General features: G+C 44.8%; 1 protein-coding gene across 4 annotated transcripts in view; it reads right to left on the bottom strand.

Annotated features, from left to right (window-relative positions):
• Positions 1-759: 759 nt before the first annotated feature.
• Positions 760-17,581, bottom strand: part of BRCA1 (BRCA1 DNA repair associated) — an 80,250-nt gene continuing 63,428 nt past the window's right edge. For 3 of the 4 annotated variants that reach the window (XM_053260102.1, XM_053260101.1, XM_053260099.1), the window contains 7 exons: positions 16,387-16,474; positions 14,029-14,106; positions 12,770-12,810; positions 9,870-9,953; positions 7,223-7,277; positions 6,377-6,450; positions 5,627-5,870 (listed from right to left, as the gene is read on the bottom strand). In XM_053260102.1, the coding sequence (XP_053116077.1) occupies positions 5,667-5,870; positions 6,377-6,450; positions 7,223-7,277; positions 9,870-9,953; positions 12,770-12,810; positions 14,029-14,106; positions 16,387-16,474 (624 nt within the window). In that variant the 3' untranslated portion in view covers positions 5,627-5,666. The other variant, XM_053260100.1, reaches the window with a different exon arrangement.

Genomic DNA, 17,581 nt, shown 5'->3' on the forward strand with positions numbered 1-17,581 from the left:
GTGCAAAAAAGCCAAATCGAAATCCTAGGTGCCATCCAAGGTGCAACATATCTGCCCCCATTCAATTTTGGCAGCAGCTATCTTTCCAAAAGGCATCTATATTCACCTCCCAAACCAAGGGACAATTTCATAGCAGTGCCCATGCAGGCACATTAGCAGTTTCCTCATATTACCTGTGTAGCATTTTACCCGATAGCTATAATCTCCGGAAAGGTAGATAACGGAAACCAAGGTGGACTCAGAAGATAAGCAAACTGCCAGTCAGAAGGGGAGGCTGACTTGACAGTTAAAAAAATGTTGTTGCAAGAGCTCTGCATCGAGATTGTCCCCTTCCACTGCTATCAGGCTACAGATTCTGCCGCTTGCTATTGAACCCATCTGCATCCATTATGCATCTAACATGAAACAGCGCATCTGCTTCTCATTCCAATGGAACCAGCTGATAAACCCATCTCTGAAAGCGCCATTTTGCATTTATGAAATTGCCACTTTACGTCTCTCTCTCTCTGCTTCCCTGGGAGACTTTTGGGAATAATTCTACTTGCACCCTAAAGCCTAGCGTATAACTCTCTCTAGGGGACAGGAGTGGTGGCTATATGGTTCTGACTTAGAGAGTGGCTATCAGGCTCTTTAAATCAGGGATTTTTAACCTTTTTGCAACTACAGCAACCCCCCCCCCGATCTTCAAGTACTACCCTTGGACCCCCACCCCATGTACATATTTTCATAGAGCTTCAATAAAAACAGTATTCAGAATAATTATTTTCAAGAACTTTATCCTTGAAAGTAACCTGCTCACCAGGAAGCAAATTAAATTCAGTGCAGCCAATATTTTCCACAGATCACCTGGACTACCTCATGGACTCCAGTGGGGCATGGAGTCCAGGTGAAGAACCCCTGCTTTAAATTCCAGGATCCAAATCCAACAAGTCTGTGGCACTGTGGTTAAACAGGGCACAAAGTTATGTGAGCTTTTGCATAGTAACTGCTGTTTTCAATCATTGCTCATGTGCTCTAAGCCTGCCCATATTTTTGTATTACATGATGCACACATGTATCTATATCTAGGAGGGCTGTCACTTGATGGAACAAATCTTAGTCTATCAATCTTATGTGTCTTCGTTGTTACATTCCCTAGGGCCCTCTGGATACAGCAGGTTTGTAAGTTCTATTAGCTCTTCAGGTTTGGATCTGGGGAGAACAGCAGCCAGAGGTCTGCATCTCTGCTTGCAAAATGCAAACTTCATTTATTAACGTATTCATAAAACGTATAAACCTGCTGGTATCTAGACAGCCTCAGGCCAGGTAACAACCTTATAAAAAATAGAATGCAGTAAAAATCTACTGCAAAACGTTTAAAATATTAAAACAGAGTAAACTATACACTGCTTGGAGCCCATGCTTGGAACAAAGGGCAGCCAGTGAGCAAGCCCCTGGGACTTCTAAGAAAGAAGTCCTGCTTACCCTGTGCCTGTCCAGTCAACTTCTGAGAAGGGGCAGATGAGGGTGGAAGGAGCTCTCATTCTGCTTGGGACCATGCCAGATGGGCCTTTTCTACCTTCACCCTTCATCATCTCCTTTCAGTGCAGAGGCAGCTGAGCTGCTCCTGTACTACAGTTTTGTCCAGGCCTCTTTCTCTAACAGGAATGTCTCCCTTGAGAAACCCCTCCTCGCGGCCCATTAAGATCTCAAGGAGGAGCCCTGCTCCTTCCTAGCAGAGTAAAACGTGCGGCTGGATGGTGCAGCAAGGCCTTTTGAGAGAGACAGCTCTGCTCCCATGAAACTCCTTTCCACTGAAAACCAGAAATTTTTGTGCTGCAGTTTGAGTGCTTTTGGTATTTACTGGTGTGTTTTACAACACTCTGTACAATGAGTTGTTTTACAGTTTTAAAGTATTTGTTCATGTAAGCTGTCTTGGGTTCATCAGTGAGATAGAGGGGGGTGGAAGGATATAAATTCCAATCCCAAATCAGAAAACCTAGCTGTGTGAGAGTTCTTTCATTCACATACATACATACACACACATATACTAGCATTGTACAATTGAGAAAAATCTGCACTTGTCTTATTTGCTTTCAGAATTACAGTGTATGGATCCCTTCCCCATTTTACAGATGTCCAGAACTGAGCTGAGCTCTATCAGGGAGGCAGTATAGAGCTCTTTCAAAAGTTGCCCATTGGCAAGTTCTCCTTAGAACTCCAGGAATAGGATCCATTTTCTCTTTTGGCTGTGAGCATGCAACTTTATTTCTGAAGTTCAATTGCTTGGCAACATGGAACAGAAAATATTCTGTCGTCTCAAAGACAACTTCTCTGTTCCTTCAGTATCAGAAGCAGCCAGGGATTTCGAAGGGCTATTTTGTCAGTGATATAATGGCTGGGCCTTCACTAGCTTCCAATATGTCGTCAATGAAAAGGGTTTGTTGTAGCTTGCTAGGAAGGGTAAAGGTAAAGTGTGCAAAGAGGCTCAGTTTATTTAGGGAGATCACTTCTGGATTATTCCTTGCAAAACACAGGAATTATGACTTGGCAGATGTTGCCTCATGACACAAAGATCCTTTGCATTGACTTTTTGTGTATTCACCAGGCTGGCAATGCTTCCAATTAGAAAAGTTATGCCAGTGATCCAGAACAAGAGCATCTTTGTATGTGGCAGGCTTTTGAACACCCTCACAGGAAGCAAGCGGATAAACCGCTGCAACCTTCCTGAGTTAGTTAAAGCCCTGAGCTCCATATAAATTCTTACAAATGAATACATCTCCAAGACATTGTGTGGAAAGAAAAAAGCACCCCACCCCCATAAACAAGGCAGTATCCAAATATTAAATAATTCATCTGCATCACCTCAGAGGAACATATTATTTCTTGACTTATTGCAAGAGCTATCCTAATACAGAGTTTTAAGTTCTGCCTTTGGCAAGACACAAGGCACTTTTATGCCCACTGCAATATTTATCCTCAAAAAACAACAACAAAACCACCCCCCAAAACACCACAATCTGTACAGAAGTCTTTCACACAAAAGGACCACAAACATGCTGTCTGGAAGATTCTGCGCCTATGAGGATTCCAAAGGGTCATCACACTTTGCCTGTTGCACAATGTAGTCATCAAACATCCGGCGTTGGTAGCACGCAACGCTGTCAAGCACCCACTCACGTGCAACTACAGTCGCATTGCATTGCAACAGGAACTCTGTAATACAAGACCAACAGAGAGACTTATAGTGGATATGCTCTCTCTCCTCCCAACCCTGAGGGGTCAAGAATAGGCTTTATTTAAGAGCATCGTTGTAAAACAATAGTTCAGCAGTACGGCAGATTGGTTAAGATGTCACATGGACCCATGATTTAATCCTGGTTTGTGTGGTGTCCCCTAGCTCTGGGGTCTGCACAAGCAAATAGAGGAGAGGAGAGCTGGTCTTGTGGTAGCAAGCATGATTTGTCCCCTTAGCTAAGCAGGGTCTGCCCTGGTTGCATATGAAAGGGAGACTAGAAGTGTGAACACTGGAAGATATTCTCCTCAGGGGATGGAGAAGGTTTCAAGTTCCCTCTCTGGCTTCTCCAAGATAGCGCTGAGGGAGATTCCTGCCTGCAACCTTGGAGAAGCCGCTGCTAGTCTGTGAAGACAATACTGAGCTAGATAGACCAATGGTCTGACTCAGTATATGGCAACCTCCTATGTTTCTATTATTCTACTTCTGATAAGGAAGTGCATGAATCGTGCACAAGTAAAGGTTAGGCGCTGAACCGGCTCAGATGAAGTCCAAACTGGTTTGGTGCCGTGGGTAGGGGAGTGGCAAGAGGGAGCTGTAAGAAAGAGGAGAGTAGGTCCTTACTTGCTCTCTGCCGCCCTATGCACCTTCCTGCTGGGGCAGCGCACGTCCCAAGGACCCATGTGTGGCGCCAGCATGCACATGGCATCCGTACATGCGTGGGCGCCATGTGAGTGGTTGGCATGGTGTTGCTGACCACTCAAATGGCACCTGCACAGACGCCATGTGAGTGCTGGGTATTTGGGATGTGTGCCGCCCCAGCAGGAGCTGCATGGAGGGATCGAGGGCAGGTAAGGGCCTGCTCTCCTCTTTCTTAAAGCCCTGCTGCCCTCCCTGCAGCACCAAACCTGTGCTTGAACCTCAGCTCATGTGCACGCTTAACTTCTGATCTTGAACAAGACAGGATTTGCCGTGGCAACCGAACCCAGAAAATCCTGGGTTCTTCTGGGCCAGGACTGGAAGCAAAAACTTTTGCCTGCTCACGCATGAAGGGGAGTGCATGCAGCCTAGTTGAGGGGATGTCATGCAGAGCCAAAATTAAACCATGGTGCTGTGTGACATCTGAACCAGGCCAAAGATGGTGAGGGGCAGGTGCTGGCAGTGAGTCCAAACTGTTGCTTTCCCATCCTCTTACCCCTCTTGTTAGCAATTAATTTTGTCAGCAGGTAATCTGGAGTGATAGTGTGCATGTAACCAAGGGGCGGGAGTCAAGCCTACCCTCCCACAGGCACGCCACAACTCTCCGTCTCCCCCACCCAGTATCTTTCATGCTGGAGAATGAGGCAACAGCCTTAAGAGGAGGAGGATTTCCTTCATCCCTTGTCAATATACCCTTGCCTTTGTGTCTCCCCTCTAGTTCTGCCAAGCCATTTCAAAACATGCAGATGCAAAGCAAAAAGGATGAGAACAGGGGTGGGAGACAGCAGGTGGCACCGCTTGGGGATGGGGAGGGCTTTGTGCAGGGGCACATGTCATCCATTTCATTCTACATGAAATGTGAGGCCAGAGAAAGGTTGTGCCAGGAGGCGGCGACTGTGAAACCAACCCCATCAGGCAAACCCCTTGAACTCACTTGCCACATCATCAGCAAACAGCCTTGGCCCTTCAGCAAGCCGGATGCACAGCACTACACAGATCCCCTCCCACCCCACGAAGTTCTCATTTGCACTGCAGTTTGGAGGAAATAAAAAACAGGGATGTGCATGGAACCGGTTCCATGCACACCTGGGAGGCAGGTGTGTGTGTGTTAGCTTTAAGGCGCAGGGAGGGTGTCCTTACCTGCCCTGACACATTTCCCCCTCCAGCGCTGCTTCAAAAACTGCTGTTGCAGGGTGGCTGTATACTCTTTTGCTGTCCCAGTCAGCGAAATACCGGAAGTGGCTGGTGTGCGTGCAAAAACTCCCCTGCCACACACCTTTGAACCAGGTCAAACGCCGGTCTTTTGAACTGGTTCGGTGGTTTGTGTATAGACCGCTGAACATGTGCACATCCCTAGTAAAAAAACCCCGAGTCTTCTCTGAGACTCTGAGTGCAGCAAAAAAAGATCCCACCTCCCTCCCAAGCCCTCTAGGGTGGCGAGGGATTTGTGGCAATGACAAATAATGCCTGGCTAGTAAGCCAAGCTAATATTTGTGGACTCCTGATCCCCAATCATAGCAGGGCTAATTCTGCTTTCTCGATACAGTATCTAGGATGATTGGCATTTACTACCCAAACTAGAGGACAATTGGACACTTTGTAACATGAATTATCTTGGGAGAAACGGGCAGCAGTATAATCTCACCTTGGCAGCCAGCATCTTCCACCCAAGCATCGGGCTGAACCACCACCACAGCAGCTGAGTTCTGAAGGGGTTGTGAGATAAGAGACAAGAATGAAGAGGGAAGTGGCATTAGCTCAGCTGCACAGGATCAATTTCTTCTGCTGTCTGCAGGCAGAGATAATAGCAGGGTGGGCTGTTCTTCACTTTACTGCAGTCCTCCAGGCAGATGAGGAGTTGAGGAGGAAAAGACGACTCCACAAAGGGGTACACAATGTGATGGAGGCAATAAAGCAATAGCAAGGAGAGCAGAAGGCAGCACCGGAGAGGCCATATCTGTAGGTAAAAAGAGGTGGCCTGGGTGTCACACTGTGAAAACAGCACTCTCTGATGCCCGAATTAGCATATGCTCTCTGTCTCCCATTTTGCACAGCTCTTCTCTCCACAAGGCTTGAGTTGCAGTTCCACAGTTTCAGACGGGAGAATGACTTGCAAAAAAAGCAAGGGTCAGGGGAAGGGCCTGTAGCTCAGTGGCAGAGAACGTGCTTTGTGCCTCAGGTTAAAAGGACCCTGAACAGCCGCTACCAGCCAAGATAATGGGCTAGGTGAACCATTAGTCGGAATCTGTATTAATCAGGTCTGTATGTCCTTGGAAAGACACACACTCTTGGAAAGACACACACTCTTCAGCATAAACCATTAGATTAAGGCTAAGTCCAAAAACAGCTAGCCAAACTCATCAGTGGTTTAGAAGAGCGAAACATGAACAAATGGAAATCCTGTGTGTATTTGGAGTAGGGAAGGAAAATTTGGCTCATCCACAATATTAAACATACGCTTACCGTTGCACATGCAAATAAATGAGGCTGCTTCACCAGGGAGGCACCACATAGTTCTACCATCCACTCTAGTTGTTCTGAAAGAGAGAGAGAGAGAGAATGAGAATCATTCAACTACTATGGCAGAGTTCCCATTCAAAGCCCAAAGTGGCCATTCACATGTTAGGGGATAAAAAAAGAAATGTCAGTGTACTGGCATCTGAGCGTCTTGTAGGTTATCCCCAAAAAGGGATGACCTTCCAAACCTTTTGGAAGGGTGGTATAGAAATAGAATGAATGAATGAATGAATGAATATAAAAATGATTCTATTCTGTGGTTTTGGATACGGAACCATTCAAGAACAGAATTTGGCATTGGGCACAGAATTCATCACCCTGGAACAGGTTGCTAGGCCATATGGCTGTGAAGACAAACTTGGAAAGGTGTAGCCAGTAAACGTTTATAAGCTAGAAGGCTCTAAGTTCAGGGAAGGGGTATCAGTGCTGTTCAGTTTAGTACATCTGTTCATTCCTAATGGCTACCAGAAACACAGTTAAGTTATGCAAAACAAGCAAAGAGATGCACATAAATTTGCACAACATATTTAAGCTACAGAACCTTGATTTTCCTGTAACAGAATCTGAGCAGAGCATACTTATCCCTGTCCAGATAAATATCACTGCTTGATCAGACAAAAAACTGCAGGCAGTTTTGACAGTCCCTTTTTTGACATTATGGATGACTGAACACCTCCCAAAGGTAACAACTCTGCTGTTGCTGAAATAATCTCAACCCTTGAGACTGGACCAGGGTTACTTTCACCTCATACCATCTTCTTTCAACTCACTTCAACTGTCTCAGTCCCTCACCTGGAAGCAAGTCAGTGAATGGCCCATAGCAGCATATTTCCAGTCCTTGGAAAAGCTAGAAAGGAAGGCAAGTGTGTTAATAGGGGTGTAGAGTGAATTCTTGGAAGCAGGAGCTGTGGAATGTCTATGAGTGTGAACCAAGCTAAAGTCCTGGTCAATAGGGATGTGCACGAAAATCTTCGGCGCCGATGGGAGTAGCACTTTAAGGGCGGGGGAGGGTGTACTCACCCCTCCTGCCGCATTACCCCCACCGGCGCGCTGTTGTTTTTAAGCCCTTCGGGCTGCAGTGTTCCTCCCTGCCGCCCCGTTTTCCCCGTCGGCCGGAAGTGGCCGGAAGTCACGAGCACCTGTGGGCCCGTCGTGCATGCGCATGCGCGCCCTTCTGCCGTGCACGCGCGCACACACGACGGGCGCACGCGTGCTCGCGACTTCCGGCCGACAGGGGAAACGGGGCGGCAGGGAGGAACACTGCTGCCCCGAAGGGCTTAAAAACAACAGCGCGCCGGCGGGGGAAATGCGGCGGGAGGGGTGAGTACACCCTCCCCTGCCCTTAAAGTGCTACCTCCGTCGGCGTTTCGGCACCAAAACCGCCCCCAGTGCCGAAACGTTTCGAAACGTTTCGGAAGCCTTCATAATGGCCTCCGAAACGTTTCGGGCAGAAGCCTTCTGGTCAAGTCTTAGTATGTCATGACCAGATATTTTAAAACAAAAACAAAACACACATAACTAGACACAAGTTGAAATGTATTTTAAGCAGTCAACCAGATGCTGGCCTCCGTTTGTACCTCAGCTTACAGTTTCTACTCTTTTTCTACCTCTGACCATCTGCTTCCTTATCTCCATTTATGCATTTCCTTGCTCTTTCTGTTTTACACAACCTCATCTTTTGCTAGCCATCTTACCTCCTTCTGTTTCCCTACCTTTACCCCTGCTATTTCATGTGCTTCTGAAGACCTATTCACTGGAAAACTCACTGAAAGATCATGTAACAACACTTCTTTACTGGATCACAATGCCCTCAAGTCTTAATAAAATTCTTAAAGTATATGCGTACATATGGATGCATGCGCACAAAACTGGCTGTAATCTTCCCTCCTCATTCCTGGCTGATACAATGTTGCCAAAGAATGTTCTGAACATCCTGATTGTAGAAGGGGAAGAATTAGTCACAGAAGGCTGATAATCAGTGTAATTGCTGAGAAAAGTGATTTTGTTGAGAATATGGATAGCTAGAGAATAGGGATGCAGTAGGTAAGTGGGTGAAGAACTTAGGCTGCATTCTCACAATCACAAGGTTCCTGGTTAAAAAGTTAATCAGGATCAGCGAGCCCAACAGAGCCAATTGTGTATATGCAAAATTTCAGGCCAATGCTAATTAACCAGAGTAATCCTGGTGAAACCAGGATTCCACCAGGATAGATAACTAGGTTTCAGTTCTAGTTATCTATCCTGGTTAACTAGAGCAGTTTGAACAGGATTACCCTTCTCACGATAAGCTCCTTGGGGTTCACTGATCCTGATTAACCTTTTAACCAGGTTCTCTGTGACTGAAAATGCAGGCTTAGAGTGCAAGAAGGTGAATGGGAAGGGTGAGGATGCTGAGGGCATATGGACAGTAACGAGTGTGCTTTTTTGATAGGGGCTGACAGGCAGAAAAAAGCAAAGATGTATTGTGCAGGAACCTCTAGCACATCCACTGTGCTAGAGGTTCACAGAGGGAACCAAAAAGCTAGAGGTTCACAGAGGGAACCAAAAAGCTATCCCCAAGAAAGCTTCATACTCCACTCCATGAGCTGTTTCCCTCTGGCTGGTAGGAAGCAAGCAAGCAAGCGAGCACTATTAAGCAGTGGAAGGAGGTGCAAGAAACTGGTTGGCTTCAAGCTCCCATTCAGCCAGATGGGCACAACTTGTGAGCCAGTTCAACAGAAGCCCGAGAACAAGAGTCTTCTATCTTTTCCAGGCAAAGACTTATTTAGCTAGGCTTTTTCACCTTTTAATCTGCTACTGCCCCCCTTCCCCATTATTTTTTGTTCTGTATCTGCATTTAGTCTTTATAATAAACACATTGCAAATAGTAGTTACATCAACTGTAAGCTGCCTTAAGAGCTCTAATTGGACGGAAGGATTAAGCTATGAAATGTTCAGTATCTATGGTACAAACAACGCAAAAGAGTAAATAACCGGCAGGCCTCAACATCTTCAGATTGTTGGGGTGGAAGCACAGGGGATGGGGAAGGAAGACAAAACAAATCAGATGAGCACAGCAGGATCCAAGCTTTGTAGCATCCTGAACACCACTTGCACTGACACCCAATTATAACCCACCCCCTTTCCTTTTTGAGCAAGCAGCTGTTATTTTCCTGCTATAGAAACAGGGCAGCATGACATTTTGTATTCTGCCAGCCACCCTTCTTAAGAATATTTATAATCAAAAGATCCTAGTGCTCAGAGTGTGTGCGTACGCGCATATATGTAAATTTAAAGAGCCAGCACACAACTGAACACTTGCCTAGCAATGGCATTCCAATTACAGAAATTCAAAACAGAGAACAGAAGAGGTGCACACTCCAGGGATAATATCATGTATGAACAGACAAGCTCCTCATTTCAATTCCTTTTACAATAGCAGTAGTTAAAGTATCTGCACCTTTCCAGCATGAGATTCCCTTGCTCTTTTAGGCCCTTGATGGCTTCTCCCATTGATTACATCTCCTCTCACTTCAAACTCCTCCTGGAAGACAACACACACAAAAATAAAGTCAGATGCCAATGAAACTCTGGTTGTGCCAATTTCATGAGGCTGAAGCAGGTAGGGAGTGCTTGGATTTTGGAAGCTGGAACCCCTTCAGCCGAAATGGAAACAGCAGGAGGGGGATACTAACTGAACTCAACCCTTGCAAACTGAGTGAAGAGGCGCCTTTAAAGTGGTGGTCCTCTTATATTTATTTAGGGGAGAACAGTCCCTATCCAAACCCCGCACAGCATCTCTCCAGTGGTTGGTACTGGTGTCTACATTATATTTCTATTTATTCAGTGCCCTTTTTGGACAGGGAATAATCTTATTTATTTTTCAACATAAACTGCTTCGAGCACTTTTATTGAAAAGTGGTATATAGATACTCATTGTAGTAGGGTGAAGCTGTAGGAAGAATCACCGATCTCCCACACCTGATATTAAGCATTATATTGAAAGAGAGAGAGAGAGAGAGAGAGAGAGAGAGAGAGAGAGAGAGAGAGAGAGAGAGAGAGAGAGAGAAAGAGAATATGAAAGGTTTAATTATGTTTTGAGTGATCCTTTCAGGGGTTGGGGGTGGGGGGACTCTGGCACTTCACTGCATGGAAGGGATACACAACACCTACAGTAGACTGAGCGTTCCTTATGCTCTGACAAATCAGCCTTAGTGAGTTCACTGATGAATCTTCTTTGACAGTACCCCACATCACACCTCCAGTTTTTGGACAAACCTTTGAACATGATAATCTCAAGCCTCAACTCCCTTTATGAGGTGAAATGTCATTCCAATCTTTCTTCTAGATGTTTTGGACTCATTGATTGAATGTAAAGATTCCTGTACCCACATCAGTGCAGAGATTGCCTTGAGGGTGCAGAATGCCTAGACATCTGATCGGGGGAATGTTCACCTTCAGGCAAGATTAACACTATCAGTGCCAGCTTCAGAAGTTGTAGAAGCAATTGCAATGAAGTAGCACCTTTGGAATATAGTCAGGTGCAGAGAAAGATGAAAGGATAAGCTTCCCAGGCAATCAGGCTGGCTCTCCTTCAGCTTCAGTACCTCATCAGGGTCCATCACATCCTGATAAGGACAGACCTGATTGCAAAAGCCTAAACAACAAGTGAAGAGGCTCTCTTTTCAAGTCACGTCAGCTGAAAGTAGATGTCCACTTTCCCTGGTAGTGTCAGGCATTCCTGCAAAATGATTTTTCATCAGAACACGTGCTAAACACACCACACAGGTGAGTGCTCAAACCAGATAGCACCTGAAATACTCTGCTTCCTTCTTTCACAGTTACACACTTGAAGATTCCTCAAATTAACTTTATTTGTGAGTCCAGCACCAGTCCATACGGTGCCAAATGAAATTTAACTGTGATCCTACACAGCCCAGCTAGACCCCTGAGCCATTTTTGGAAGCGCGCTAAAGAAATTGAATAAATAATAATAATCAGCTACTAGGTACCTCCACACTAAAAATCCTGATCTTGAGGACTGGTTTTTTGGGTGGCAACCACCTGGGCACACAGTGTGCCAAAGCTGAGAGCTGTTTCTGTGGAAGAACCACCCTGCATTTCCCACAAGAACAAGATGATCTTCCAACCTGATCTATCCTTCATTCTCAAGAATTCAGCATCCCAGATTGCAGGAACTTGCACTTCCATTCTCATCCTTTAACCCCAAGAGGAAGAAGGGGCATGATAAACTTAACATGTGTAGAGCCACTACATGTGGATAGAGCCATGCCCATTTGTCAACACAGATCCCAGTTTGACTCGTTCAAAAGAGTCATCTCTGGGCTGGAGGTTGCCCACAGCTTCTCTGACATGGTGGCTTCAGGAGAAGATTGCCATGGTCTGTATTTCCAGTAATCTGCAAGAGGGCATCCTGACACACTTAGTGAAGTGACACAGCCTCTGCGAAGTCTGGCCATCTGGGAGAAAACTCCCTTAGAGGATATATGCAGGATGGTCACCTGGGCCTTAGTGTGCATCTTTACTAGGCATTATGAGGAGGACCTCCTTGGCCTCAGCCAAGGTGGCCTTTGGATGACAAGTCCGCCAAAGGATTTTGAATCCTTGATTCAGTGGCACCCAAGGTTTATTGGCCATGGGAAGTCTGACCGAGAGAGAGAGAGAGAGAGAGAGAGAGAGAGAGAGAGAGAGAGAGAGAGATTCATTTTTAAAACATCCCAGTGCTAGTTGCCCTCCTCCTGTCGACAAAAGAAAGGAAAATTCTGATCTAGACTTAATCTCATCTAATTAAACAATTGTCTGTTTAGTATCTTTTCCCACAGGAAGGTGCCTTAAGCAGAGGGTTAGTGGACCACTTTCTAGTTCTTTTTTTCTCCCTTTCCAGTTCTCCTCGCCTTTGAACTCAACCTCCATTGATGGTCACTTTACTCTCTCCATTTTGTTTCCAGCATCTGTTGTTCTGTCCCTTCCAGAAATTTGTAGCAATTTTAGCATTCAGTTGGTGGAAACATTCTTCTTGGCAATTGTGTCTGGGGAATGAAGGAAGAAACCTCTCCTCATCCTCTTGGACTACCTTCTCAGCATTGGAAGAGTGGCTTTCCCCCGCAATGGTAATTGCTCTCTTTTCTCCAGGAGGAGGAGAACTTTGCAGGTAAGTCAAGAATGTCCTTTTTCCAACATATATTCTGATGAGCAAGTTAAATAACAGCAAATAAAGAGCCACAGTACATCATTAGTAGCCTTGCTTGAATCGCTCCTTCTCCCTCTGCTTTCATCCCCAAACTCTAAGGGTTCTGCAAACAGCTCACAAACAAATACAAGCACAGACATCAAAGTTACCTCATCTAGGACTCTTCCTTCCTTGAGTGACTGTACAATCCCTAGGACACATCAAACAAAAAAGTTATTAAAACAAACAAGTAGTTCTTTTCAGCACTTACATCATGAGAAGTTTTTCATTTCTACCTCAAGATACGAAAGAAAACAGAGTCAATGTGGCACAATTGAGCAATTCCATATTTAAATACTGCTGCCTGCTGATAGTATTACTGCACCCTCCTAGAAAATTTATCCTTCCCACTCCTTACTGATTTCAAATCTAGCCTGGTTTTCTTCAATACCAATGCTGCACTAAACTGAAACAGTTTATGAAACAGTTTGGAAAGAAAACGCTAGTCCGTCTAAGAGCAACTGTATGTGGGGTAGCAATTTAAAGATTTTTTAAAATCAATCTAAATTCCTCATCAAGAAAGAGACAAATTCTGCAACCTGAATAAGTTACACAAATCAAATCAAATTCCTATCCATTTGCTCAGTTTCCATCACTCATTTTACTTGTGTGGAGCACTGAATCTCAACTTCCACCCACAGCAAGCCCTACTCATTTCTTCTTGCTCCCATGATCTCAGCAGACACTTGCAACATTTTCATGCTCATTATCACAGTCATATGAGCCAAAGTGAGGACTCTCAGGATGCTCTGCCTAGTGCCAACCACCACATTTGTATGCTGCAATCACAGAGTGTGAAATAAAAGAGTCTTGTCTGTATGATGCAATGATGCATAGAAAGAGGAGAAAAATGGCCCTACCATAGCTGTGGTAGGGCTAATGAGACTCTGGGAGATTGCCTACTAAAGCTCCTCCAGTTTCATTCAGTTAAAAGCAGCTGGAGGGGACTGCAAACATGATTGGGTCTACACAGCACTGAGGGGGACGCTCCCCACCCCAAATCTGCTATTTGTCTAATAGAGGACACATACATATACCTGTGTGAGATCTGTATGTTTCCCCACCACAGGACAAATAACACTGGGAAAACAGGACTAGAGGGGAGGTTTATCTCCCCACCACAAATGCTGCTCCCCCAATCCAGTTCAGCCCCCACATGGCTGTTTGAACAAGTTAGAAATCTCATCACATATCTTTCAGTCTTAATCCTACAGTAGCAACATGAAGTCATGCGATACCCTGAACACCAATTAATTTATTATGGCATGAGCTTCCATAGGCCTGATTCAGGAAACCTTAGATGCTGAGAATGCAACAGATCTTCAGTGCAGGAGAAGACAAGAGACATTTCTACAAGCTTCATACTTACACTGGTAACTCACCACCCATTTCCGTGCAGCAATACCCAGGAAGTATTTCAGAGTCCGCTCACAGACTAGATCCTCATCTGAAAATCGAGAAAGATCTCAATTAGTTCTAGGTGCCAATAATAAAAGCAAGAGCCAGGATCAAAAATGTTAATTTAGGAATGCCCAATTGGATTTTTGACCATTTTTCTTTTAATAAACTCTCACGCTATGTTACAAACTGCTTTTGATATTTCCCCTCCATTTCAAGAAGCAGTTTGCTGGGAGCGGAGAGATTAGAGGGGGAAAGTAACCCAACTGCCCCTTGGGGATGTGGCATGAGGTGCACAGTTGCTTGGATCTGACCAAGGGATCTGACAGACAAGCAATTCTTCGGTGGAACTGTGAAATAATTTTCAGTATCTCATGTAAATTTGTTGGTTGCATCAGAAGTCCAAAGTCCTTTACTATTCTTTTTTTTTTAAAAAAGACATATTTAATATCTCACTCTCCCTCCAAGGAGCCCAGAGCGGTGTACTACATAGTTAAGTTTCTCCTCACAATAACCCTGTGAAGTAGGTTAGGCTGAGAGAGAAGTGACTGGCCCAGAGTCACCCAGCTAGTTTCATGGCTGAATGGGGATTTGAACTCGGGTCTTCCCAGTCCTAGTTCAGCACTCTAACCACTACACCATACGGGCTCTCTTACATATTCAACGCGTTCTTGACCCTCATGTCAAGGTCTAAAGTGCTTTTTTTTTTTTTTTTTTTTAAGAAGGAGGAGGAGGTGGTGGTGTTGTGGGAGGCATAAAATAAGAACACTCACTCCTTTTGTCATCAAGGAATTACCTTGTTCATCCAATACTAACACCTTATCAGTGGTGCTAAAAACTCAAATTCTGGGCTAAAAAAACGCTGGCATTGGTGACCTGAAAAATTATTCAAATGAAATAAGTGTGCATATTTGTGCTTATACTAGTCATGAGATCAGACAAGGAGCAATAATACTAAAGGTTCTGCTCAGTTTGTCCCTGCTCCCCAAAACTAATTTCCTATATTTCAACAGGTTTTCCAGTTTCTCTCTACAGCCATAAGGGCTAGAAAGCTGCATTTTATAAAAACAAAACTCAAAAAAGATGTTGAGAGGCTCAGATTCTTGAGCTTCCATGGATCAATCACAAAAGTAAGGAAAACAGTAGCCTTCTTCAGGCATTCAAGAGAATGCATGGAGGGGAAAGGGGCATGCCAGCTACTTAGGCCCTGGCATCACACATGCCATGACACCAGCCCCTCTGCACTGTCCCTGCATTCGGCATTTTCGGACAAATACAGAATGCGAGGAGAGAGCCTCCCCATGATTAAGAGCCCAGGCTAACTAGCACAAAAACAACAAAACTTCATATCCAAACCATACCTAGCAGCAGCTGCTGCTCTCACCTCCTTGCCCAAAGTCTTGCCTTAAGAGGGAAGTCTTCATTGCTCATCAAAGTGGAATCAGAGAAGACTAGGCCAGGCTAGGCCTTAGAAACCTAAATCTAGCCCAGGATCCTCAAAGCCTCGCAAGAAGTCCTAAGAACAGTCTTGCTAGTAAAGACCAAGAGCCACCTAGTCTAGTACCCCAGTAGACAAAGTGTGTACCCAGAGCATGGCTTAAGGCAGGGCTGCACAACTTTGTCCCTCCGGCTGTTTTTGAACTACAACTCCCATCACCCCACAGTGGCCAATAGTCAGGGATGATGGGAGCTGTAGTCCAACATTCACATGAGGTTAAAAGTTGTTCAGCCCTGATCTGAGGGCACATGATACAGTTACCTTACTGAAGCTAAGCGGGTCTTGGTGTGGTCAGTGCCTGGATGAGAGACCCATATATGCCAGCTTTGGGGATGGGCCATAACCCAGTGGTAGAACAACTTCGTATGCAGAATGTCCCAGGTTCAATCCCTGGCATCTCCAGGTAGTGCTGGGAAAGATTCCCGCCTGAAACCTTGGAGAAGCTGCTGCCAGTCAGTGTAGACAATATTAAACTAGATGGACCAATGGTCTGACTCAGTATAAGGCAACTTCCTATGTCCCAACAGGGCCAGCAAGATGCTTTTGGGAAGTTCATGAACAAAGTATGATGTATAATCCTGTGTAAGTTGTACCTAGTACCTAGAAATCAGGGGGCGGGCGGGGGGGGGAATCCTGTCTCTGACCATGAAGGTACCCACTGAAATATCATGGCTAATCATTGCTGGCAAACCTTCTCTAAAAATGTATAGAAAGAGGAGGTGGAATTCTCTAATCATTAATTTCAACTTAGACAGTCCTATGAAGCCTATCCACCCACCCACCTAATACAGTATTGCAGATGGTAAGCTGTTCTCAGTGCTCTCGACTTACCCGTTTTCATGACTACATGGGTTGTTTCTTCAGTAACTTTATTAGACCAAGCGCTCTCAGTTTTCCTGGCAAACTTCTGCACTAGTCGCTAGAAGCAAAGCAAACACTGAATTAGAAAAAATTGATTTTATTGACACATTGGACATGGCTGACTTCTGAATGGAGCTTTTTAAAAGTTACAAATGCTGTGGTTGAGGGATTAAGAACATCCACTGGGAGGACCATGTGACCTACATGATAGAAAGTGTTTTGAAGAAACAGGCAGAGTTCTCTGCTAACAGATATACAAATATTATGATTGCCTCAAAGACATTAAATTTAGCTATTTAGAGTAGAAACATTCTGCTTGCCTTAAAGCAGACCCCAGAAGGCCTGAAAATATGCTGCATTTAGAACAAAACCAAAAACAAGATGCTTCCTAAAGTAACCAAACCATATGACTGGAATTAATATTTATTTGCTCATCTCAGATTATTGTTCCACTTCCATCAGCCATGAGGAGGAGCAAGAAGGTAAGCAGGACAGTGAAGGAGGACAGTCAAGCAGGATAGCCCAGGACCTGCTCCACCTGCCTTTGGCTTCCACCATATCACCAGGCACTGCCCACACATATAAAAGTCTATCTTACAGCCATGAGGATGAAAAACCTGTTCATTCATTATGAAGGCCGTGATTCTTAAGAAGTTAAATTTCAAGTGTGTGTGCTACTGCAGAAGTATGTAAGACATATAGCCTTGATACTGTTTTCTCAGACCAATACAGCTTGTCTTGTCAAAAACAGGAAAATAACCGCCCCCGCCACCCACGTGTGCATATACCACATCCTGCCAGGGTCAGGAATCCAGAAAACAAACTTCCAATTAGGCACAAATTTTCAAGTGAGGATGATACAAAAGGTTATGTTTGCTGCCACCCTTAAGCAGGATGCTAAATAAAAGCAAGAATTCCACTTGGCCATCTATATGTGAACAGCATTAGATTTGGGATCCTGTCTGTGGCTGAGCATATTCTGCAATTTCACCACACATGTTCAGAAACTGGCACTGAGGAATCCCGAGAAGCTCAGCTTTATCTGAGAAAAAGAAAATAAAGGCATGCTTTTAGACCTTAGGGCTGTGAAACCAAGTTTGAAAGTATGTGGCCAACGCCTGGTGAAATCTTGAGTGCCCTGCATAACTTTATACCCTTCCTTATA

This window comes from Hemicordylus capensis, chromosome 6, assembly GCF_027244095.1.
Source record: "Hemicordylus capensis ecotype Gifberg chromosome 6, rHemCap1.1.pri, whole genome shotgun sequence".
Taxonomy (NCBI): domain Eukaryota; kingdom Metazoa; phylum Chordata; class Lepidosauria; order Squamata; family Cordylidae; genus Hemicordylus; species Hemicordylus capensis.